A 25,937-nucleotide genomic window follows, 5' to 3' on the forward strand; every position below is an offset into this window, starting at 1 on the left:
CACGTGGACACATTCATCACCGTGTGAGATGGCCACCGCTGATTAAACAAGGCAGAGGGAAAGTTCAGGTGCCCTGACACCACTTTGGACTATGCTTTCCATTGGCGGCAATTCATGTATTCAGCTGCAAATCACTGAGTAATGTATGTGAATGTGTACATCAGCCTTGAGCTACATTTTACTTTATATGCTCTTCTTATTTTACATTTATTTAACATCAACAGTGTGCGAGTGCTCTCGTAATAATAATAATAATAATAATAATAATAATAATAATAATAATAATAATTTATTAATTGTACACAGTGCTTTTTTCTGGGGGTACTGGCACCTTTCCCCCACAAATGTTAAAAGTGTGGCATTTATTAGAATGACTTCATGGTGAGTACCGGCACCTTTTTTTCTTAAAAAAAAGCACTGTTTGTACCCCACCCATCTGACTGGGTTGCCCTAGCCACTCTGGGCGGCTTCCAACACAGGATACACCAGACATTTGCTTGAAAAAGGTCAGTGAGATATAGGGGTTAGAGCAGCCTTAGTCCCCAGATGTTATTGAACTACAACTCCCATCACCCTAGCTAGCAAGAACTGAGCTCAGAGCTGATGGGAGTTGTAGTCCAACAACATCTGGGGACCCACAGGTTGAGAACCGCTGGGTTAGTGTCAAATTATGTTCTGACTGAGCTTTCAAAGGTATGATGCTTCTGACTGTCAGCTGCTGGGAATCCAAAATGGCGAGAGTGCCCTTGGTCACCTGGTTGGCTGGACTTTGATGAGCCTCCCATCCGATCCAACAGGGCTCTTTTTATGCTCTTCTGTCCCTAAGAGAGGACCCTGGTGGAAAAAAGGACCATCATGGAAGGAGGCTGGAGATGATTCAGGCATATTGTTATGCACAAATAAATGTTCATTAGCAGACTGAATGTAATTTTCTATGATAAATCCAGCCACAGGGAACATGGCACAGGAGTGCCTTTTGAGATGCAAACCACAGGAATATAATATGAGAGGTTTTATAGACAACAGGGCAAAACTGTTCCAGACTGAACCACTTTAGCTGGGGTTGGGGGTTGCATGCCTGAACGCATATTTATTGTTGCATGCCACTCCTATCTCCGAGTGGGGTTCCAGGTGCCTGCCGAGGGTTCATGATTCCTCTGGGAAATGAGGCATAGTGGAGACTGTAGTGTCTTTCTAATATATGGTTTATTTCCACCTATATACAACCTGAGCCTACAATGGACGGGCTCACAGCGTAAACACCCCAAAAGGGCCTTGTTTCTCCCATAGCTGCAACCTTGGATTCAAACAGAAATCAAACATTGCTCTCAAATATTGCTCTTCCTCTCTCCAGATTGCTGCTTTCCTTGCTAGGTCACATCACTGCTCCTATTAAAACTAAACTCTGGTTTTATCTGTTGAGGGAGGGGCCCCCACATATTTGCTGTTTCACACCACGCCCTTAATGTCTCATCGTCCACCCAGGCTATCACCTGACAGTGAGAGCTGTTTGACAGCAGAAGTTGGGGACTCTCTTTCCTTTGAGGTTTTAAGCAGGGGTAGGATGGCCATCTGTCATCTATGCTTTAGCTGAGATTTCTGCATTGCAGGGGTTGGACTAGATGACCCTTGGGGTTCCTTCCAACTCTATGATTCTATGAGCTCACCAGGAGGCTAGCCTGGCTGTTCCAAGAGTTAGGAATTTTGATTAAATTCTAACACCTGCTGGATCCAGCAATTAGAGGGGTCTAGCACCCAGGTTAAGACCCCAAACTCATAACTATATTTTAAAGCTCCCTGAGCACACAAATTAGAGAAGGACGCTAATATATATTTCTCCCGAGCAGCAAATCAGCAAACGTCTCTAAAGCCTGTGCAAAACTATTCAAGGATCAAAATAGGTGCTTCTGAATACAGAGTGAGCAGGAACTTTCTGTCCAGTATATATTTTTTCTTCCCACATAAGAGTAAAGATTTCTCCTAATTGGACTGTTTTGTTCAAATAATCCTCTCTTGCCACTAATCACACCCTGAGCCATTAAGTGGAAATTACTGTCAAGACAACTTTCTTTCTAGCTGCAAAGAGAATAAAAAGGTAAAGGGGGGAATCTACAGGTAAAGGCAAGTAGACCAGTTCAGTTTCCATCACACTGCTACCACCTGCCAGAAAACCTTTTGGATGAGTACCTGATATCATATCTGACTCATAGGCTGAATCAGATGAGGGTTATTTTCTGTCCATCATCAATCAGCAGGGTAAAAACACAAAAGAATAAAATACATGGGTTATTTTTTAAAAACAACCATAACAACAAAGTACACAAAGCTAACATCTTATGATGAGTTTTGTAAACTGGCCAAGAAAGTTCATCAAACTGAAATGGATTGATCATTCCCTCTAATAGCCAACTCCAGTGGCTGAGTGCCTGTCAGTCTGGAAGCATATGGTTCCCCTTGAAAATAAGGTTGCTTTTAGAGACATGTGTATAGCAGGGGTGGCTCACCTGTGATCTTCCAGATATTGTTGGATTCTCATTATCCCTGACTATTGGTCTGACTGAGGCTGATGGGAGTTAATCTAAGCAGCTGTACTTCATTTTCATTTATTTTATTTCATTTATAGTGGTACCTCGGGTTTCAGACACTTCAGGTTACAGACGCTTCAGGGTACAGACTCCGCTAACCCAGAAATAGTACCTCAGGTTAAGAACTTTGCTTCAGGATGAGAACAGAAATCGTGCAGTGGCAGCACGGTGGCAGCAGGAGGCCCCATTAGCTAAAGTGGTGCTTCAGGTTAAGAACAGTTTCAAGTTAAGAATGGACCTCCAGAACGAATTAAGTTCTTAACCCGAGGTACCACTGTATTAAATTTCTTCATCTGAGGATCCCCCCCCCGGGGGGGAGGGTTACAATATAAAAAGGGGGGAAAGTACATAACATAGTCACAAACAGAAACGATAGCGCCCACAGCATTTCATTAGCAGTACCTGGGAATTGCAATGGTTGTTTTGTGTGAGCCACCCTCAAACATAGAGCTGCAATCTTAGGTCTTGGATTGCACTGTTGCACAAGCAGAATTTAAAAGATATTGCGCACTGAATTCACCTTTCTGGGTCAGCAGAAACAGAGGAAAGCCTTGCTCCTTCAGACAAGATTGTCTCTTTGTTCCTGAGGAAGCCGTTACTGATTACAGTAGAGGAACCTAACCTTGGATCCTGCCCTAGCACCAAGATCCTAACATGCGATCTTGAAATGACACTAGATGGATTCATTCTGCTGCTCCACTCCCCTGGCTTCTAACCAAGTAGGTCAAAGTTTTCTACATTCCTCATAGCCCATATAACATGAGTGAGAGCCATTCATATCCTTCAAAGTGCCAAAATATATGAAATCTAAGTACCACAATGCAATTGGGTTGTACCTTGATGTACAACTGGGCAGGAGACAGAGCAGACTTCCTTCTCATTGCAGTTCAAGTTCTGAAGCAGAGGTGGGGGGGGTGTTGAAACAGGGGCATTAGCAATCCTACTGCCTAGCAAATGAATGTCCTTGTCCATCTCTGTGGCATTTAGCAACTGAGCCTGGAAATTGTACATGATGGAGAAAGCAAGGAAAAAGTTTGCAGACCAGCAACCCAAGATTGATTTCTCTGCATCTGCATTATCAATGGCATAAGCATTTCGTGCAGCCAAGTCACACAGCTTGTGCAATCATTTGCAAATTTGATGTCTCTATCTATCTATCTATCTATCTATCTATCATCTATCTATCTATCTATCTATCTATCTATCATCTATCTCTCTCTCTCTCTCTCTCTCTCTCTCTCTCTATCTATCATCTACTGATCTAGTGGTTTATTTAGGGCTTTGTAAAGAAGAAGTCATCCTTCCACTCCTTGAAGCAAGGCCTTGAGGCCCCTCATCTTCAAACCAAGCAGGGCCTGACATCCAAAAACGTCTTCACAAAGTCACCCCGGATGAGTCACTAAGATCTGCTTTGATGATTCATCGGGGGCCTCCTGGGACGATGGCACAAGAGGCATCTTGGAGAGGCCTGGAAGGAGAGGGCTCCTTCCTACGTAGATACAAACCCCAGATTGCATCATCTGGAAAAACCACACGGAATACGGCTCTCTGCGTGCAGACTCTCAAGTAGGGGGCCACCACCCCCCAAAAGAAGGAAGGAAGGAAGCAAGCGAGCCCTGAGGTGACTGGATGCTGATCCGTCTCCATCACGCCTTGGGGCGGCCTGTGCGGGTGGGGTCTTCTCATGTGACTCACATGATAAATACCAGGGAGCAATTAGGCTGAGGCAGAGGAAGCTCTCTGGCCCTCCCCACCGCCAGGAATATAAAGTGGAGAGAGTTGGCTTGGTGTGCATTCACTGAGCCCCACACCCAGGGAAGCAGCAGCGTCCTCTCACAGTAAGTGCCCTCTCCGTGCTTCAGCGTTGGCTCCTTGCCTTAGGCATCACTTGCATCCAGGTTCCTGCATCTCTCCGCAGCATCCAGCGGGAGGACCAGCCGCCTTTGCCTTCTTTTCATCTCGTCTAGGCTGAGATGCGCTGGCAAGGAGGGGAAAGCCTGTATTCAACACACGCCCACCCCTCACATTTCTCTCTCTCTGTCTCTGTCTCTTTGCTACAGCTTCTCAGAACTTTTCAGCAGCCGTAGGGCGAGAGGAGGGGACGACGGTCCGGGCTTTTCCTCGACGGCATCCTCTCCACCTCCTGCCGTCCCGCCAAGGGTTCCTCGGGCTGCTCCTCGACGTGGAGGAAAGCGGGCGGCGGCGACGATGAAATTCCTGGCGGTTTTGACCGTGCTGTTCCTAGTCTCGGCTCAAGCATTTGCGGAAGAGCTGGGAGACAACGAGGAGCTGAATTACTGGTCGGACTGGTCCGATGGCGACCAAAACAAGGTGAGCGAAAGATGCTTTTCAAGCCCCGACGGCTAAGTCCGGTGGTGGCTTTTTTTCGACGGTGGCGCACGGGCGGTGGGGTGTTACTGGGGTCGTGCTGATTTTTGCTGTTGAGTTTGAACTGGTTCTAAAACCAGAGATCACGTCTGGGGAAAGTCCTGGGCTTCACCGGTGCACAGCGATTTTCTCCGGGGCGTGTGTGTGTGTGTGTGTGTGTGTGTGTTTATTAGACAGGGAGAGGAAGGCAAATCCACAGGGTTGGTTTTTTCTCAAAACCCTCGTCTGTCCATGCAACTTGCCAACATGTTTCTCCCCAGCAAAGGAATTCACAGCGTCGTCGGAGAAACTGCGGACGGTTCTGTGGATGCCCCGTTAAAGATTAGAAGCAAAGGAGACCGAGAAAGAAAGATATATTTTTTTCATCGCTAGCTATACTCAGAGCAGATCCCTTAAAAGTAACGGGCATGGCTCCCGTATGTACATTAATTTCAACGTATCTACTCTGAGTAGGGCTTAGTTGGACGCCACCCAATGCACTTTCTTTTTATTTCTTCGTTCATATTAAGGCTGCCGTCCTTTCCTTGCGAACGGCCAAGCCCCGATGAACGCAGGTGGGGTTTATGCATCGGACAGCGCCGCAAAACTGCAATCCGATGCACGCTTAATCTGAGAGTAAATCCGAGCCAAGAGGGTGGGAGTTTACTTCGGAGTTAAGCGTGTTTTAGATTCGGCTGGCTGCGCAGCCAGAGCTGAGAAAATGGGAAAATTTTATTCGTTTCGGACACCGAAGATGCAGTGTGTTTTATAAGAACTCCTATACCATCCTAATGAAACAACTTCTGAGCGGATTGCACTGGGAAGCGGGGCGCAGGGGTCGTTTGGAGTTCGATCCTTAAAAATTCCCATTTCTTCCCCTGCCAGACCCCACCAGAGATAATAGATAACAAAGTTGAGAGGCTACTTCTTTGAGATTTCAACTTCCTTCCTCACCCTCCCAAGACTGGTTACATTAGCTCATGGGGCAAAAGTGTCACACAGGTTCCAGGTATAGGATAGAGGGATAGAAATACAGTGGCACCTGAAGTTACAGATGCTTCAGGTTACAGGCACTTCAGGTTACAGACTCTGCTAACCCAGAAATAGTACCTCTGGTTAAGAACTTTACCACAGGATGAGAACAGAAATCATGTGGCAGTGGCAGCGGGAGGCCCCATTAGCTAAAGTGGTACCTCAGGTTAAGAACAGTTTCAGGTTAAGAACGGACCTCCAGAACGAATTAAGTTCTTAACCCGAGGTACGGTACCACTGTAGAGAAAAGTCAGCTCTAAAGTGCTCCTGTCCTGTGGAATAACATTTCTGTCAAGCTCCACAGGTGCCCACTATCTTTACCTTCTAGAAAGACACATTTGCTCCAACAGCCTTTCCCAGCCAGATAGGTGGGTCTTTGTCCTTAGTGTCTATTTTGTATTGCATTACTTTTGTACTAAATGTATTGGTTGGTTGGTTGTGCATTTGTGTTTTGCTGTTTTTCACTGCTTTTATTGTGCATCACTTTGGGGTGATTGCTTGGAAGGCAAATAATAAATTATTATTGAGAATAATAACAACAGCCAGGTAGTGCCTGAATATAGGGATAAGAATCTGTGGGTCTCCCAGGTGCTATTCAGGTTGCTTATCTGCAAGCCACCTGCATGCCAAGGTTAGAGTGCATTCCCCACATTCAGGGTTGCCTGCAACATATCTAGACCAGGGTAGACAGAGGTTGCTGGACTCCAAATCCCACCATCCTCAATCATTGGTTTTCTGGCTGGGGCTGATGGGAGTTGTAGTCCCAACAGGATCTGTAGGGCACCACATTGACTATTATTGATCTAGACTATGCCGGTAGCACAGTGCCCATAAAATGGAAAGATGCTTCGGAGCCTATGAAACATGTGTCCTCCTGCAACAGTTCCTGGTCTTGCTTCCAACTTTGCACCAGAAAATTTGAAGCAGGAGGCTTCTGGGCAGACATGCATCCAAATTATTTAAAGACTCCAATGTCCTTTCCATCCTTTCAGGTCAATGCCATCCATGCCCTGCTCTGTTTCAGATTGGAGTGGTGGCAGTGGCGGTTTTCTCTTGCTGTCATTTCCCCCTTCTTTTTTCCAGTACTGGATACAGTCTTTGGGGCATCTTTAAGGGTGATGGAAGACAATGACAAGGATTCTTCTCTATCACTAACACACAAACACAAACAACAGCAAAGCGCTCCTGAACTGTAATGCAAATTATAATGGGATGAGAAATAGGGAGTGATTACCAGTGGGCACAGGATAAAACAGGAAAATCTCAAGGGCAAGCTATATATTTCTTAATACAGTGGTACCTCGGGTTACATACGCTTCAGGTTACATAGACTCCGCTAACCCAAAAATAATGCTTCAGGTTAAGAACTTTGCTTCAGGATGAGAACAGAAATCGTGCTCCGGCGGCACAGCAGCAGCGGGAGGCCCCATTAGCTAAAGTGGTGCTTCAGGTTAAGAACAGTTTCAGGTTAAGAACGGACCTCCGGAACGAATTAAGTACTTAACCCGGGGTACCACTGTAAATACAATATGTAGGCTGAGCTGCAGCTGTCAGTTTCTCTGAACTATGTTGTTTTACCTTGTCATACTGGGGTTCTGGGAAAACTTCCATAGCACTGGAATTTTCTTACCTTTATTGGCATGTATATACAGGATTGCAGTAGGGTTCAATACCATAAAATCACTCATCAAAAACCTGTATCTAATACTTAAGTTAAAGTTGGATAACATCCACAAATTCTCACTGCGTGTTGCAGAAACCTGGCTACTAACTCTGTCTTATCCCCATTCTGAGTAAACACAAGGAAGGCTACCTTACATTCATCTGCATGCCATTCCCTACTAACAACCAACTGATTAATAAACTTAGATCGAATTGTCTGATAGCAGGGGCAGTGCAAAAGAACATGCACAACTGATTCTATTTGTCTCTGCCCACAGTAACAATGGATATAGGCAATAGGGGAATTGCAATGGGGTCCTAAGTTTGCTCTGCAGCGCTGCTCTCCAAAGGCATGTTTCTTAAGCAAATAATGTGAGATTGTGTGAGATTTTGTCAGTTTCAAGACCTCCTCTGCAGTTTGCTCAAATAATACAGTTTTGGAATGTGAAATTGAGTGCATCTGTAGCACATATCACTCCAGGGTTCCTCACCCTGCAAAACGCAGTGAGGTGGAATCTGGACTGAACACCAGGGTTTGCTTGCTATTTGTTCTCCAGTGGTTTAGAACAGGGAAATTGAATCTCTTTTACCTCTCTACAATGGGGGAGGGAAGGGTTAGAAACCTAGCTCAGTTGGTAGAGCACGGGTTGTGGGTTCAAACCCCACATTGGGCAAAAGATTCCTGTGTTGCAGGAGGTTGGACTAGATGACTCTCGTGGTCCCTTCCAACTCTACAATTCTATGATTCTATGTGACTTTCCAGGCATTGTTGTACTACAACGCCCATCATCTCTGACCATTGGCCCTGCTGGCTGGAGTTGGAGTCCAGCAACATCTGGAGAGCCACAGCTTCCTCGCCCATGGAATAAGACCATCTTCTGCCAGTTGGTTGGGTTGCTTGGGCTTGACAGGGAAGATGGCACCAACACAGAATTTAAGACTCAGAATCATACTTCAGTTTAGTGTCATACATGCTGGTCTTTAATTTTTGTTAGACTCTGACCTCTTAGTGATGGGGTTTTTTTTAGTGCTGATGAGGAAATGCTAGGGATTCTGCTACACCTTGAGTAAATGCCTGCTAATTTCAGGGCAGCAAAAGTACATCATTATTACATAGTCATCAAAAATAAAGAGGACTATAGATAATGATAAAAAGTTGCTGGCAGGGGAGAAGTAAAAGGTCATCTCCCAAAGATTTGGAGAGATGGAGCTCCTAGAGAAACATGGCATCCATTGTCCATTTTCACAGGATCCTTAATCCTCAGTTATCTTTTTCCTAAACTAGCCAACACACATTCAAATGTTATCATATTTAAAGTGAGCTTACACACCAAGTGATTGCTGAAAGAACCGCCACAGACCAGACACAACAGCTTTCATATCATACCCCACAAAACCTTAAGTATGGGGCTCAATAGAATCAGCTGATAGACATCAAGTGACAGTTGACTGAGGGATGAGAAATCAAGCAATGTGCATGTATGGATCCGGCTTCATCCTGACCAAAAGCCACCTGGGTTGATTAGAAATGGTTGGGCAGCACAACTGAGCAGAAATAGATTGTTGTTAGGTCTTGCTCTGAACCACTAACAACACCTTGTGATGTCTGAAGGCTTAAAGAAGATGTTTTGAGTTAATTTGAAGTAATTCAGTAAGCAAGGGACATTCTACCTATTCCTGTCTCAACATCCACTTTTAAAATTTGGTGGATGATCAAAACTGAGTCACACATGGAATTTGATACTAGCTGCAGCATTCAACTTTCTGAGAATCTTGAATTTTAAGAAATTCTCTGTCTGGTCTGGTTTGTTTGTTTGTTTGTTTGTTTGTTTGTTTGTTTGTTTATATCCCACCATTTCTCCCAAAGGACCACAGTCTACACTGACAGACAGGCAGGTTTTCAATATAACCTCAGCAGTTAGTGGGTGCCTAAGGGTTTGACACATTACCAGTGGCTGGAGGAAGAAAGTCTTTGTTGCTGTGCCCCTCTCCATAAAAGAATTAGCAAGTGTGACTTGCCACGAAGTGCTGCAGTGTGCTGTGTGTCAGGGCTGGCCCCCATCACCAGGCAGAGTGAGCTGGTTGCCTGAAAAGCGGAAAGCAGTGGCAAGATGTTGGAAAACAGAGCTGCGCATCCTGCACAGCTTGCCGAGTTGCCCCTCACCTGTCCTGCTCAGGTGCTGTTAGAAGGTGCTGTTCCATTGTCAGTGCTGAATAAGCTTCAGTCGCCAATACGTTTGCCTTTGGTACATGGAAAGGGAAGGGATGCTATTGTCTCATTTGCCTCGGGTAGCAAAACACCATGTGGATGAGCCCTGTGCTCACAGTTCTGGTCAGCCAGCCATACCATTTCCCCTTGCTATTCCATTCCATTCCCTCCCCTCTCCAAGATTTGTTTGTTTTTCTGTTTGTTTTTCTCCCAGATCAGTCAGCATACCAAGATGCTAATACTCAATCCACACTGGACTACTTTTGGAGTTTCTCATCATCTTGGGGTTCCCCAGAGCCTGCTGTTACCTCCCTCTTGTGCACGGGTGGTACTATTTTGGCCACATGAACAGTGGCACTCTCCTCTGAACTTTGGGAATAGAGGGAGTCGTGCTAAAATAAGCAAATTGTTTTTAATAAATTTAAAAATAGCGACATTGGGATCATGGCGGCACAGAATGCTGTGCTGGTGTTGATTTTATTTATTTCTTTTTTAAAGTGTTTAATACATGCCTAACCACTGCATATGAGAAGTAATGCAAATCTAAATTGTGGGTTGAGTGCCGCATGTGAGTCACACCCTCGTTCCAGCACTTGCTTTGAATTGATTGATTTGGGGAACATCTGGATTAGTTATGAAAAAAGCTCCTCTGTGCATGTCTAGAGTGCCTCTCCCAAAACCCTGAGCAGCAATATATTTTGGTTTCAGGCTAGAAAACACGCTCCGTCCAGCACGCTCCTACTTTTTAAAAACCAAAGACCCAGCAGAGGTGGTTTTGTGTCTATTTGGTGTGCAGTGGTGAGCCTTGTTGCATGTGAGCTCACACAGAAGAACATAGGAAGCTGCCTAGACTAGAGCATTTCAAGGGGGGCGGGACTGTGCTTCAGTGTTTCCACTCCTATCTCCAGAGCCATTTCCAGAAAGTAGTCATGGGAGACTTTGAATCAGTGCCATGGGAGTTGTTATGTAGTCTCCCCCATGCTGTTTAACATCTATATGAAGCCTTTGGAAGCTGCCATCAGGACATCTGGAGTGCATTGCCATCAATATACAGGTGACACCCAGCATTATCTCTCTGCTCCAACTGAATGAAGAGAGGCAGTCGAGGTGTTAGACCAATGCTTGCAGGCAGTAATAGGTCAGATATGGGTCAATAAACTGAAGCTGAATCCTGAAAAGACAGAGGTGTTATGTGTTATGAGTTCTGAGTCCTTACATCTGGGAGGTGGCCAGCCCTGGAAGGGGCAAGTTTGCAGTTTGGGTTTTTTTTCTGGATTCAACAGTGTCACTGAAGCCTCAGGTGGCCTCAGTGCCTTTTTCCAGCTCTGGTTGGTTCGCCAGCTACAGCCCCCTTTGGATAGAAATGACTAGACCGCTGGACTCCATGGTTTGGTAACTTCCAAACTGGATCATTGTAATGTGCTCTATGGGGGGCTGCTCTTGAAAGATGACTTGGAAACTTCAATGGGTCCAAAATTCAGCAGCTGGATTACTGGCTGGCATATCCTTCAGATTTCATATAACCCTATTTTAAAAACAGTTGCTCTGGTTGCCAGTTCGTTTTCAGGCCCAGTTCAAGGAGTCCACATCAACTGAGACGACTCAGGTCTCAAATGCCTGAAAAATGGCCTCCTTCCCTGCAGACCCTCTCAGGTGCTAAAATCAGCAGAGGGAGCCCTCTTGGTGGTGGGGTGGTGGCCCTAGAAAGGGCATTCTCTGTGGCTGCCCCTAAATTGTGGGGCTGCCTCCCCACAGCGCTGCATCTGGCACCTTTATTATACAGATTTGGGTAAACACTAAAGATGCACCTCTTTACCTCTGGCTCTTGACACTTGAGATGTATATTTTTGGGACCACTTTATTTCTGTATTTTAAAGTTAATTTAAACTGTTTTTAAAATTGTGTTTTAACTGCCCTGGGACCCTGAGGTGAAGGGCTGGGTAATGAATAGTAATCATCATCGTCATAGTAATGTCTACAATGGTTGACAGCAGCTTTCTAGAGTTCGAGTTCCTAGCAACCCTTAAACTACAGGGAGCAGAATTATTCAAAGGAAAGAATGTACTTTTAACGTGCTTTTATGCGCACAAGTCTTGACTGCCAACAGCTTCCGTCCAGGAAACATGTTTTCTGTATCGTTCATTGTATGCTGGGCTCAGCTTTTGGCCCAGCATAACCAAACTTCCTAAATATAAAACAGTGGTGGCTTTTATGTGTCCCGTGTGACAACGGATCCAGCTTAAATCCACATGATATGGGAATATGAAAGCTCCATTGCTTTCCACACCCATTTAATTTCCCTTCCATGTCAGCTCTCACATATACACCTGCTACAAACAGTGCCAAAAAAGTTCAAGAGCACAGGTGAGCTTCTCATGTAAAAGCTCCTTAAGAGAACGATTAGCACATCCCTTAATGAATGCATCCCCATAGGGCCAAACCACAGGTGACTCACCTGATGTTCTAAAGCAGATTTAAAATGTGCTGCAAATTTAAAACAATGCAAAGCTGTGTGATGATAAGAATAATGATGCTAATAGTTGGATATTTTAATGAGATTCTAAATTTAACTGAAACACTGGAGCACCGGAGGAAATTGCATCTTACACTTCCAAACATATACATTCCTCTGATCTAAATTGTCCATCCTTGTTCTTATGTTTACCTCTTCACGCAAAATGCTCATCACAGATCTTCAGTATGAGGTGTAGTTTGCCCCTAGTTTTGGGATTTTCTGACTTTGTATTTCCACTGCCCCCTAGCGGCCTCCTTGTGACAGAACATAGGGTAACTTGATTCCAGATTGGATTTTGATTGGAGTTCTGTCTGGATTCTGTTTAGTTCATAATCTGGCCTTAGATGGAAAGACATTTTCCTTTGCAACAGGATCATTTCTCCCTGGAGACTTTGGGAAAAGGCAGACAAGAAAAGTGAGGAAACTAAAGCACCATATGCTGAGTGATACTTAATACCTCCAGACTGAAGGGCTTCTTTTTTTGTTCACCCAACATTGCGCTGTCAGTATCGCACCCCGAGTGCTCCGCTAATGATACAATATCTCTGTTTCAGGAGGAGTTGCCTCTACCCTTTGAGCACTTCCTCCAGAGAATTGCCAGGCGACCAAGACCTCAGCAATTCTACGGCTTAATGGGCAAACGAGATTCTGGTGAGAACCCTTTTCCGATCTCACTCTTTCATGCAGCTCACTTGATTTATATGCAAGATGGTTTCAGCTAAAACTGTTGGCTCTTTTATCAAAATTGTTTAAACTTCCCTTTCTTTGGAATCAGTTTAAAATTAAAAGCCACCACAACTAACATTTAGCGGTTGGACACGATGCGTTTAGCAAAACACCAAAACGTTTACATTCCCGTCCTGAAAAGTCCCATGGAAAGAAACCCCCCTGCTGCATGCAATCAAAGTATTTTCTAGTGCTGGGCTGAATAATTTCACCCAGTGATTCTTCATCATTTGGAAATATGGGGTTAATCTTGGAGAAGGAAGGAAATTGGGGTCTCTGCAGTAGCAGGACCACCTCACCTCCTCTACTGGCAGAAGCTGGTGAAGCAGACAGGGATGTCCAATGAAACCTAATTGCCTCTAAACCTAACCTAACCACCGAAACCTAATTGTTGCTACACAAGTTGAGGGTTAGGGTTGCAGCCTCACTATGCATAATATCAGGGCAGGCTATGATGAGGAGCCTCAAACTCAGATGCTGAATGCAGCCCTCCAACTCAGGCCACACCCCTCCCCCAGGCCACACCCCCTCACCAGGCCACACCCCTCACCAGCCCTGCTTCCCATCCTTCTTGAGAGTTTTTGCATGACTAAAATATGTCTTTGAGCTCTGAGAATGCCCTTTGCTTGCCTGAACGGACAGAGAGGGGTACATACAAAGTATCTAACCGTATAAAGGTTAAATATGCATTTCTTCTTCTTCATTTTTAAAGAAACGAATTGTTATTGGTTTTTAAAGAAATACAAGACCCGTTAAACGCTTTTCCAGCAGTACATCTAATGGTGTATGTTCTATCCATTGACTCTAGACCGAAACTTACACATTCAATGTTCAAACATATAACTTAACGTGACCTCTCCACTGAGAATATTGAGCTGTTGGTATAACAAGGTCTTGATTTTGATCATTAACATGGTTAAAGAAAGGGGCCCATGTTTCTTGGAAGGTGTCTCTGTTCGTTATGACTTTAATTGTCCTCCTGTGTCTGGTGAGACGCTCAGAGACTGCTGTATCCCAGATATTACTTTCTCATATGTTCAGAGGTATTTCAGTCTGGTTCTTCCATTGTTGAGCTATTGCTAACCAATATACATTTCTTCTTCCATCCACTCATGTCTCTGTCCCCCTCCACAACTTGCATGCAGCCTCTGGGGAGTTACCCAGAAGGAAAGTTGGTCCTCAGGTAAAAAGATCTCTCCTTATCCACCAATGCGTGTGTGTGTGTGCGGGCACACACACACACACACACACACAGTAGTAGCAACAATACCAGTGAATCTGCTAAATTACACTGCATATAAAACCAGTAGTTAACAAAATCCATTTCATTTTATTGCTGTATTTTGCATCCGGAACATCCCTCGCAGAGGGATTTAGTGGGGAAGTTGGGGAATGTATAAAGGCATGTTCTTTTTTTAAAGGAAGCTCGTGCAGGAAGCAATCCTGGCGTATTGTGCCTGTATTGAAAAGTGTTTCGTGGCCATGAATTATTCGGAAAATAATCAGTGCATTAACTGCAATGTAACGCTACTGAGCTGGTGCTAAACGCTTTTGTTCTTTTCATGAACACGACACAATGAAATGCCATCTCTACTACTTCAGCTAATTGTTTCTTTTTTTATTGTTTTCCAGGATACAGCCCTCTCTCCCATAAAAGTAAGTTAATGCTGGTTTTTCTGGAAATAATGCTGATTCCTTCCCCTACAATAATTGCCCAGTGTGCCCTTTCTGGCTGATTTCAATGCAACTGATATCCAGGACTGCAAGTTTACACCTGTTTCTCATTGCTTCCAAACCAGAAACAGGGAAATGCTGAAGTACATTCTGGAGCTTCATGTTAACAAAAGCTGCTCTGTGATTGTCTGTACAGGGGACTTCGTGTAATTGCAGACAATATAATTCACGGATAATTTTTGCCAACTGGAGGGAATCAGGTGATCACTGCGTGGCTCCAATCTGACTCTTAAGTGGGAGTCAGCACTTCTGAACACAGTGACACTTACTTCTAAGTAAACACACATAGGGTTGCTCTGAATTTCCATTGTGGCAACAGCTTGCTTACTCAGAAGTAAGTCCAAATGAAGTGGGGTTTACTCCCAAGTAAGAGGGGTGAGAGTCCAGCTTTGGTTCCCCTGAAGGCAACATGAATTCATACTAACTTTTGATTTCAATGGGACCTAGCCATGACTATCTACTATTGATAGAGGCACAAATGTGCCCCAGTGTGTCATTGGATCACGGCCACTTTGTGAAAGTAATAACAGTATCACTTCTAGTCAGGGCTGGTTATAGTAAGGCTGCCATATGTCCAGAATTTCCCTGACATAGCCGGGATTCATCTGTCAAAAATGGCTTCCGTGCAGAATTTTGAAAAGTGGCTACAATATCCAGGAAAACCTGGGGGGGGGGGGGAGGCAGCCCATATAGGAAGTGTTGGTTTTTTGGTGATTTCTGTATTTTTTTTTAAAAAAAAAAAAAAAAGGTAAAAACTTCATTCGGAGATTTTGCAAAACAAAAGGAAAAAAAAAACCCTCAGCATCTTTGCCCCCCAGTGTTCGGATTTTCACTTTTTGAAATCTGGCAACCCTAGCTTATGGTTATGCACAAAGGGCATGCATAGGCCCTCCAGAGGCTGTTGGACTACAATTCCCAGCATCCTTGGCCACTGGCCATGCTGGCCGGGGCTGCTGGGACTTGGAGTCCATCAACATCTGGAGGGCTACACACACAGACCCAGCTTAGCTGTGCAGCTAGGGCCGGCATAGGCAAACTCCAGATGTTTTGGGACTACAACTCCCATCATCCCTAGCTAACAGGACCAGTGGTCAGGGATGATGGGAGTTGTAGTCCCAAAACACCTGGAGTTTGCCTATGCCTGAGCTAGGGTGACCAGATACAAACAAGAGGGACAGGGCTCTAGCACCTTTAATAGGTATGTAGAAGAGGGGATTTCCCCAGATGTGGTTTGCATGACAAGGTGCACCTGCTGAAGTCCAGGCTTCTACGCACAGCTGTTTAAGGTTCAGGAGCCCTGCTCACTTATGCACCTGGCCACCCAACATGCAGCATTACTGACATTCTTTCACCAGCACTCAGAACGTTGTGGCTTTAACTCTGGGAACAGTAGCAAAACTTTAAATGTGCAAATCTACCCAGAGGTGAGAGTAAAACCAGGCCTCCTGACCTAGGCTCCTATGGTTGCTTTTTTCTTCTTCTTAAATCAATTTGGTTTAAGGTGCAATCGTAAACAGATTTACCTAGTAAAAGCCCAATTGAACTCAGCGAGACTAACTCCTGAGCAGAGGCGTAGGAAGGTCAGGTGGTACCCGGTGCGAAAAATTTCTTGTCACCCCCCTACACATTGATTTTTATTTTTATTTTTGCAGGAAAAATGGTTTTACATTATTTCATATTTTCTTACAAAGGAATAATAATAATAAACAACTTTTATTTATATCCCACCCTCCGCGGCCGAAGTCAGGCTCAGGGCAGCTAACATCAGATACATAGCACTGGTATAAAATCAAACAATAATTAAATTACCTCCTAAAAACATGTCAAAATCAAATTAAAGTCTAATTAGATGGCTTTCTGCAGGGTTAGGGTTGGGAACAGTAAATGCTCTAATGAATTGAAATTTCAGCCTTCATGACATAGGAAAACAGCCAAGTAAACAGCTATTTTCGTGGCGGAGGGTCAATATATTAACTGATATGCATGAAATTTCATATATAGCTATATAATCCCTAGTGTAGTAAGATAAGACTTTTGGAGCAGGCATTTTTTTAAAAAAATAATAATATTATGAACCACCCTAGTAGGGCAGTAATTGTTCCTTGCTAGTTTGTCACCCCCCCTCCATGATGGAACCTGGGGGAACCTGCCCCCCCTTCCTACGCCCCTGCTCCTGAGTAGGTTTGCATGGGATTGCATTGTGATGCGAACTTCATAGCCCAAGGTCTGGGGGGGGGGGTGTTAGAGTTTGCAGACACGTACACAAAATAGTACATTATTACTTCTGGAGTGGGGATGTCTTGTTCTCTGAACATCTTGCAACCATAAATGATTGTTACAATTGTTAACACATTAATGCAAACTGCACCAATAGTGATTTTGGGTCAAACAGTACAACTTTGCACATGTCTACTCAGAAGTAAGCCCCACTGTGGTCAATGGGACTTACTCCCAAGTAAGGGTTTATAGTATTACAGCCTAAATCTAATTCCAGCACTAGCTTGAACGTGTCATTTGATTTAGGTTGTTCCATGCGATACATTATATATAAGCCTAGGCAACAAAAACTGCAGGTTGCATTTTGTTAGAGAAAAAGCATATCAACAGAGAGAGATATTTTCCCCAAAACTGTCCAAAGCCATACAAATCCAAATGCTTTGATTTCAATAAGACCAATGCTAAGAGGTTTTTTTGGGGGGGGAGGGGAGTTGTATTTTGCCACAAATTAATAAGACTCCTAGCCATCCGGGATGGTGGCTATATTAAATCACTAGGATTACCCATTTGAATGACAATTAAAACTCTTCCAGCCAAAACTCATCTAGCTGTACTTAGTGGCTGCTTTCAAAATTATAGTGTGCTGAGCAAGGCTGTCTCAGCTTGGGAGACAAATCTTTTATATACGCAGATGTCTGGCTTCTGAAAGCTTTGCCATTTGTTTTGTCTTGATCAATAGTTTTAACTAGACAAAACTCTTTCCAAAGGGGGCATTTATAGCTGCCACTCGGTTTTGGGGAATTAAAGAAGGGGAAAGTCTTTGGTCAAGTTAGCCTATTGCAGCTCTCTTCTTTCTGTAAGCAGTGGAGCCCAGGTGAGCCTTTACAATGTATGTTCCCTTTGGGAGGAAAAAGAAATAGAGACTTTTGGTGAGTAGATGCCAGAGCTTTGATCTAATCCAGCATCATTCTTCTAAAGCTTAGAAAGGAAGAAGGGGGCAGTGGCATGAAAGAAACACAAAGGAAAAACAGATAAGTTGAAAGAAACAGATAGAGCAATAGCTGGCAAGCAGAAGGGACAGGAGAGGATACAGGTAATATCAGGAAGAGTGTGTGGAGGGGGGAGTGAAAGATTCTGCCACCATCTTCTACTTTGGGCTAGGAAAGTTGTCTGTGATGCACCTTGATTGCACATTTCTAGTAACCGGTCCTTTCTATAGCACTTCTCAGTGCACAGCCAGTGTAATGTACCTGCCGCCCTCCAGAAATTACTTAACTACGACTCTCAATATTCTTGCAAAAGTGTCTTGTAGTTCAAGATAGTTTAGTCAGTAGAACATGAGACTCTTGATCTTAGGGACATGGGTTCGAGCCCAACGTTGGGCAAAAAGATTACTGCATTGCAGGAGGTTGGACTAGATGGCCCTTGTGGTCCCTTCCAACTTGACAGATTCTATTATTTATCCTTGCAACAATTCAATAAGAACAGCTACACTGGGGGTCACAATTTGCCCAAGGCCCTGCAGTAAGCTTTGCAGTAAGCCCTGGTGCAAAGTCAAACTCAGTGCTCCGACCAGTTAGTGTGACTCTCTAAAATTCACTTTCCCTACATGCACCAAAGGATGTTAGCCTCGTCCTAAAAAAAGTATTTTTGCAAGGCAACATTTTCTTACAGAACTTAGTAAATGCACTCTAAAATGTGTCATCACCCCCTAGTTGAGCTCATTGGACTGGGACTCTTGGCTACAAAAACCAAGGAACTGTAACTGAAGCTAAGCCCCAAGAAACCTCAAGGTATTTTAAAAGAAAGAATTAAGCCATGATTCTTCCCAGCACATGTTCCATCATTAAAGACAGCTCAAGAACAACTGTAGCTTTCAAACGAGGCTGGTAGCTCAGTGACCACTATTTAACTGCTAATCCAAACCCATATTGAATGAATAAACACTGGCAATTATTTGAGTAGGACACAGAAGTAATAGATGAGGGGTACTCTTGTCTTTTCTTAAACTAAGACCTAGTGAGGTGCCACATTTAATCAATTGCAGTTTGTTTCTACTGTGTATTCACCATGAACACGCATTGCCACAAGAGAGAGAGAGAAAGCTGTATTTCAAATGTACTTAAACACCCCCAAATATATTTTTCAGGACATAAAACAGATTCATTTGTTGGACTCATGGGCAAAAGATCTTTAGATTCTGGTATGTATAAACTACAGCGAAGCCTGCAAGCACAACCTCTCTAACCTACTATTTTAAATAGTAATGATAATAAGTATGTTCATAACATATCCATCTTCACATAGGAAGTTGCCTCCCGCCATTGGCTCATCTTGCACCTGGAACCTGAGACTTCGTGCATGCCAAACCTGAGCTCTGCCATTGAGTTTCAGTGCCTCCCTCAGTCAAACAGCTCTTGGCTGAAGTAACAACCAGTTGCATATTTTTGGGTGGCAAAACTGCTTCATGGAGGGGAAAGGCACCATGCCATACCTCTCCAGTCAAACCTATCTTCACATTAAGCTGTCATTCTGTTGCTGCTAGTTTATCAAGGCTTCATTTACCCACCGAAAATGTGATGTCTGCTAGTGGGTCCACGAGACATGTAATTACTGAATAACAGGAAAAAAGAGACTGTGGTTAGTTTATATGTGTTCTATAGACTATTGAAAGGTTTTAAAGGAACACCCTCTGCTATTTTCTTAAGTGGAGTAGGAAACCAAACTGCCTAACATATTTAGCAATTATTTAAGCTTGCGTTGCAAACTATTTTTCTGAAATTCCAATTGTCGGTTGCTTTATTTCCAACCCAGTAGCGTTCATCACTGCAATATTATGTCGGTACTCTGTTTAGTTTTACAAATTGCTATGAATCATGAGCAATTGAGTGTAGGGTTTATCTCTGGGTAGAGTAGCCATTAGATACTAAGGCACTTGCAAATACCAATTGACAGATTCAAGCTCGAGTTGAGATTCTGTTCCTATTGTGATCTGAAAATACAAGAAGTGCGAATAACCATGTTTTTAAAAAATATCTTATTACTTCAGAATTGCTGTAATGTATAGAATAATTTACAGCTAGTTGCCTAAAGTGAGCATGAACAATAGATATTCATCACCACACTTGGAAACTGAAATATTCTAGCCTGGAAGATTAAGTTCCGATTTCAATCATCTCAGTATTCATTGTTCTTCTCCTCTACTCTGGTGTCACCCACAGAGCCTGAGTGGCTGAAGACAATGAAATATATAGATCTGATTGCAGAAATGAAAGGAGGACAGTGTCTTTCATTGCTAGAGATATATACCAGAGTTTTATGTACAAAAAAAACCCCTCTTATTGCATTTTGGTGTGCTGCAGAAAAACAAAACAAAAAATGGGAAGTGGTTTCTTTTTAAAGAGACATTTTCCACACTTTAGTTCAATCAAATGTTGATGCTAAAGTAGTACTGACATACCCTGTAATTTATTCACTTTAGAGCGGTCCTTTTAAATTCAGTGGGGCTTCTTCAAAGTGTCCGAGCAAGATTGTGACCTAGCTCCCAATTCACTGTGCAACACCAGAGCTCTGGGATTAGTCACCTACTGGAAATTATATAACAGTAACCTGAAATTAAGAAGTCTCCTTTCTGAAAGATATTGTATAGACATTACAGATGGCACCAGGGTTCCAGGCAGACGGACAGCTTTTGAGATATTTTGAGCTGTAAGGGAGTCAAGCAAGTCATTGCCTCCCAGTTTCCCAACTGGGAATATATGGTTTGTATAAGCTACTGAGCATGTTCAATCCTTATTATGTTTTTTTTGTGAGGAAAGGGTAGCCTCATTTTGTTTTGCTCTTTCTTTAAAAAAGGTTTTGTACATCTGCCTTCCTTGGGGTTCACACAAGTATGTTGATACCTCGCTTTCGCTTCTCCAGCGTCCAGTCCTGTCGACACTCAGCCACCTGAGTCTGCTGTTATACGGAATGACAGCACTGTGCAAACATTAGCAATCGCATAATATCATTTTCTTTGGGTGTATCTCAATAAGCTCTCATTGAAAGGCTCTGCCTCTAGGAGAATTGAACCAAGTCTATGGGGACTAGGCCTGTTCCAGACCGTCCAAGTGTCCCTATTTTCCAGGGACAGCTCCTGATTTAGAGAAGCCATCCCAGTTTCTAATTTGATCCCAGAATGTCCCGCTTTTCCTTAGCATCCCTATTTTCATGGAAGAAATGTTGGAGGGGAGTTATCTGACCCCTGAGCCACCTGAAGGCAGCCCTGTATAGGGAAGTTTTTCAAATGTTTAATGTTTTGTTATGTTTTTTATATATGCTGGAGCTACTCAGAGTAGTTACGGTAGTTAGGGCAACCAAATCAGATAGACAGGGTATATATAGTATAATTACTATTATGGAAGAGGTTGTCCTGTTTTCATCGGAGAAAAAATGGAGGGTATGCTGTTCTAACTAAGGGGAAGGGCAGATAGAAACTCTGAATGCTTGTGTGGAGCTACTTTAAACTGAGTTACTGTGTGGGTCCATTTCATGCAGCAATGTCTTCCCTGACTGTAAGTATCCAGGTTCTCAGACAGAGGTCATTCCTATTGTCTACTATGTAATCCTTTATAAATGGAGATACACAGGATTGAATCTGGCAACTTTTGAAGGTATGCAAGTCAACTACTCTATCAGTGAACTATGATCCCATGAACCTCTGAGCAGGCATTAATCTGGACTGAGGTCTTGGCCTATTGTTCAGCAAACCTTGTGATATTCTGCTGCTTCCTTAAGCATTTAGGATTTCAGGACTTCTTTTTAGAGTAGATGACTGGTAGAATCCATCAAGCAGCCAGGATGATACCGAGTTAGGAACATTTCTTGTACAGGAAGGGGTTGTTCACAAGTCTTTGGGGTGGTCAAAGTTCTGGAAGTGATTTTTGCTACTAATATGTGCTGCCCTTCCCTTTTTACAGGTAGCTAAGATAATTTTTCAGCCTCTCTCGTCTCCTCGGTCTAGCCCCTCTGAGGCACCAGGGGAATGTAGCAGGCCTCTGTCACATTGCCTCATATGCCACCAGTTCTCCCAAGTCTTTCAGCCAGCCAGACTGCCTAGGCTTTGTGAGTCAGAGACAAACTCCAGGCTTCAGGCCTGCCCTGAATGTTGCCAGCTGACCCAACTGCATGGAGATTGTCAGCTGATGCCACAGGCAAATGAAGACTCAACCTGCCACACTGAAAGACCAATTTCACAAACGTGGAATGAGTCTTCTACAGCACCAGTAGCAGTGCCAGTTCCGCGAATCAGAGCGGTCATATAAAGTATACAAAGCACTTCGTTTGCTATGCCCCTTCTAATTCCAACCTCTTAACGTAATGAAGAGCAAGTTTAAACTAGAGGCATCTTTTGCTACAACTACTTCCAGTTCTGTATTTCTAATCCGTCACAAGTGTGGATTAGAAAAGCCCCACTTGAAAAACCACTTTATCTCCAACTGTAAGAGCAAATGGGCGATTAAACTAAATCTTGACTGTACAGGCCCTGATGGAGCCCTGGTTCTTATCTTGCAGCAAATGCTGAAGGCAGGAAAATTCATGTTTAAGGAAAGGTGTGCCAGTGTGGACCCTTCTCTGCTTCCTTGGTTCGACTGACATTCTAAAAATCCACCCCATAATAGTGAAATGCAATTAGAAGGGGCAGAGAGAGCAGAGCAGTTACCTTCCACATTTAGCCTGTTGCATGCTGTGTTTTTTTCTCATTCTCCTTATTGGATGATGTGAATTTCACAGCAGCTGATTATATGAAAAGCCGGCGTGAAGGGATCTTAGCTGCTCTTCCAGTACCATAGGCAGGGCCACCTCGCCTATGAAGCAGGGTGAGGCAGCTGCCTCGGGCAGCAGACCTGGGTGGAGCGGCAGATCCACCTGCTGCCACCTCTGCTGCCTTCTTCTCCACCACCACCGCCTCCTCCTCTCATCCCAATGCTTCTCTCCACGTTCCCCTTTCATTCCAATGCTGGTTTTCACTCCTCCCTCTCATCTCAATTGGCAGCAGAGGTGCCATTTTGTGGTTCACCTCAGGTGCCAAAATACCTTGGGCTGGCCTTGATCGTAGGGCATCGCAATGCTTCAGAATTTTTTGCTATCAGAAATGAGTGGCATCTCATTTGACATCTAAGTTAACCAGTAAATGAGCAACTGTAGCCACAGATGAACAATTAAACACCCCACTTCATCCCAGCCCCAAACCAATGCTGGCTACTGTGCCACAGGGCACTTCTTGAATAACTGAGTCAGTGATGTTAGTTATAATGTGTCTAAGGATGGGGAATAAATTTGATTCTATTTGCATTTAAAGACAAACCTACCTAATTCACAAAAGGGCATATATTAGGAGAAATTCACATTTTTATGAGGGCTATTTTAAAAATCACAAACAGATATTGAAATCTGAAGTGAAGATGGGGGGGGGGGGATGAGAAATTGGAATTGAGAGATTTGCCCATCCCTGGTTAACTGCTTTCTTTTTGCTGCTTTCGCTTGTCTCTCTTATCTTTCCTCCTCAACATCCTGCACCAACAGTTCTTTGAAGGACTTCCACTTTATTTCCTCACCATTCTGAGCCCCTCTTCTTTGCCAGCTTGTGTTCTAAAACCACTCGGAGCAGAAGACCAGGGGTGAGGACCCTGTAGGACCCTCGAGATGCTGTTGGATTCCAACTCCCATCAGCCTCAGTCAGCATGGCCAATAGTCAACGATCATGGGAGTTGGAGGCCGACAGCATCTGGGGGCCACAATTGGTATAGCAGCCATGATTGATTTATAGGGAAATTAATGCACTGGCAAAGGCACACACTTCAATTGGGATGCACAAACGCAACTTGAGACCTACAGAGGAGAGATCAAACAGGCGGGGAATGCAAAGCACAGTACATTTCACACACTGAAACCAAAACTATACTGGAAGGAAGGACACTCTTGGCTGCAAAGCACCTGATCACAACAGCCATGTGCACAGCTTTTTCCTGGTCTTGATCAACTGCCAGTGAGATTTGGGTCCAGGGAGGATGTCATAAATTCGGATGCTCTACCATGTTAAAAGTTAACAAGAATCTGCACAGAAAATAAACATGTGAGAGACTCCTGCTTTCTGTCCTGACAAGCTAGGGAATGCGCAGGAACATTTAACTTGTGGGAACGTTCATTTGATCCTCCCACATCTGTAATCTGAAGTGGCTTAGCCCAGCAACAGGTACATGAGACGAGGCTACCAACTGGGCGTCTTATTTAGCAGCTTAACATGAGCAGCCCTCATCCTTAAAGATCTGTGCCAGTCCAAAAGTTATTGTAGCAAATGCTATCAGCACTACTGTGGAGGGAAGGGACGAAAGGAGAGGCAGAAAGGTAATGCGAAACCTTAGGATGCCACCATTTTCTCTGATTTACTTTTTGGTACCTTTGGGCACTGTCTAAAAGGATGGGTCCCACCCAGCACTTGCCTCTCTGGGTGCTAAGCTACCAAGACAACCCTGATTTCAACAGGAGTTGGCCTCCCCAAAGTTCCATACACTCAAAGAACCACAGAGGTAGAAGGTCCTATAGACTTAACTCCATACTTGGAATTGACAAGGCAGGATCTTGCAACTACAGCGCTCCTGGCCAATGACTGCCTAGCCTCTGCTTCAATACCTCCATCAAAGGAGAGCCCACCCTTTCTCTTGCCAAACAGGTTCTTCTTATGTTCCTTTGTTCTCTTCTCCAGGGTAAACATATGCAGCTCTTTCAACCATCTCTCATAAGACTGTCCTGGTCACCCTCCTCTGGATATACTCCAGTTTGACATAGGAAGCAGCCTCATACAGAGTCACAGTCAGTAATGTTCACACTGAGCAGCAGTGGTTTTGCCAGTCCTACCTAGAAGATGCTAGGGACTGAACCGGGGACCTTCTGCATGCAAATCAGATGTTCTGCTATGGACCCACAGTCCTTCTCCATCCTTCTTCAATGTCAATGGCTTCCTTAACATGTGGTACCCGAACTGGGCCTGGAAGTCCTATGCAGGCTATAGTGGAATAAGCTTATGCTTCTAGACCGATTTACCATGATTCATACAATGTCCGATAGCTGAACGGCATTCAAATTAACATGTCATGCTTTGTTGTTGTTTTGTTTCCCTCCCAGGATCTTCTGAATGGAATGCAGCGCAGATGTACGAAAGGAGACGTAAATGAGACTTCCCTGTCCGTTATATGTTGAGATTTGTTTGTTTAAATGGCCAAGTTAGTGTAATATAGAAGAGCCATTGCAAGGAATTATTTATTTAAGACTGGTCTTTCTTTTTTTAACGTTGTAAATTTAATTAAAAAAACAAAACACAATTATTTTCCCCCACCCCTTCCTATTGTGGCATTGATACATACAGTAAAGTGGTATGTGAAAGATGGATTCTACTATGGCAACTCCGTACGGAATAAAGAAATCCCTGGTGTTTCACAACAAAGCACATTATTTGATATGTTCCGTGAAAGAGATGTTCACCAAATGTTTTAAAAAAGTGGTAAAATAATAATAATAATAATAAACCTTTGTTAATTTATAGCAATTGTATCAGCTTCACTACCAACGCCAATTTGCTCTGGTGTCTAGTGCCTCAATTTGTGTTCATAGCCAAAAGGGGGAAAAATGTACTGTAATTTCTGTAGCTAAAATATATTTGTATCATTGCAGCATGTTTTTTTTTTTTTTGTTTGTTTCATGCACACACATATATTTTAAAAAGAGAGAGCTTTAAATGTGAATCTAGAAGTCTTTGTTTCATTATCTGGCATTTTACAGCAGTTAACACTTTAAATAAAAGAAAAATCTACTCTGGAGATTTTGCAACTTGCAGGGAATGATGTAATTATTT

At 43.7% G+C, this 25,937-nt stretch overlaps 1 protein-coding gene across 3 annotated transcripts; it reads left to right on the forward strand.

Annotated features, from left to right (window-relative positions):
• Positions 1-25,902, forward strand: TAC1 (tachykinin precursor 1). 3 transcript variants are annotated; one of them, XM_080975147.1, is made up of 6 exons: positions 1-143; positions 4,646-4,916; positions 12,925-13,021; positions 14,729-14,752; positions 19,197-19,250; positions 25,211-25,902. In XM_080975147.1, exons 2-6 carry the CDS (start codon positions 4,794-4,796, stop codon positions 25,258-25,260), a joined length of 348 nt encoding a protein of 115 aa, XP_080831273.1. In that variant the 5' UTR covers positions 1-143; positions 4,646-4,793; the 3' UTR covers positions 25,261-25,902. The 3 variants fall into 3 exon arrangements, with proteins under 3 accessions (XP_080831273.1, XP_080831272.1, XP_080831274.1); XM_080975146.1 differs by lacking the exon at positions 1-143 and adding an exon at positions 4,282-4,423; XM_080975148.1 differs by lacking the exons at positions 1-143; positions 19,197-19,250 and adding an exon at positions 4,295-4,423.
• The last annotated feature ends 35 nt before the right edge of the window (positions 25,903-25,937 follow it).

The sequence above is a fragment of the Podarcis pityusensis genome (genome assembly GCF_964106645.2).
Source record: "Podarcis pityusensis genome assembly, chromosome: 12".
Classification (NCBI taxonomy): domain Eukaryota; kingdom Metazoa; phylum Chordata; class Lepidosauria; order Squamata; family Lacertidae; genus Podarcis; species Podarcis pityusensis.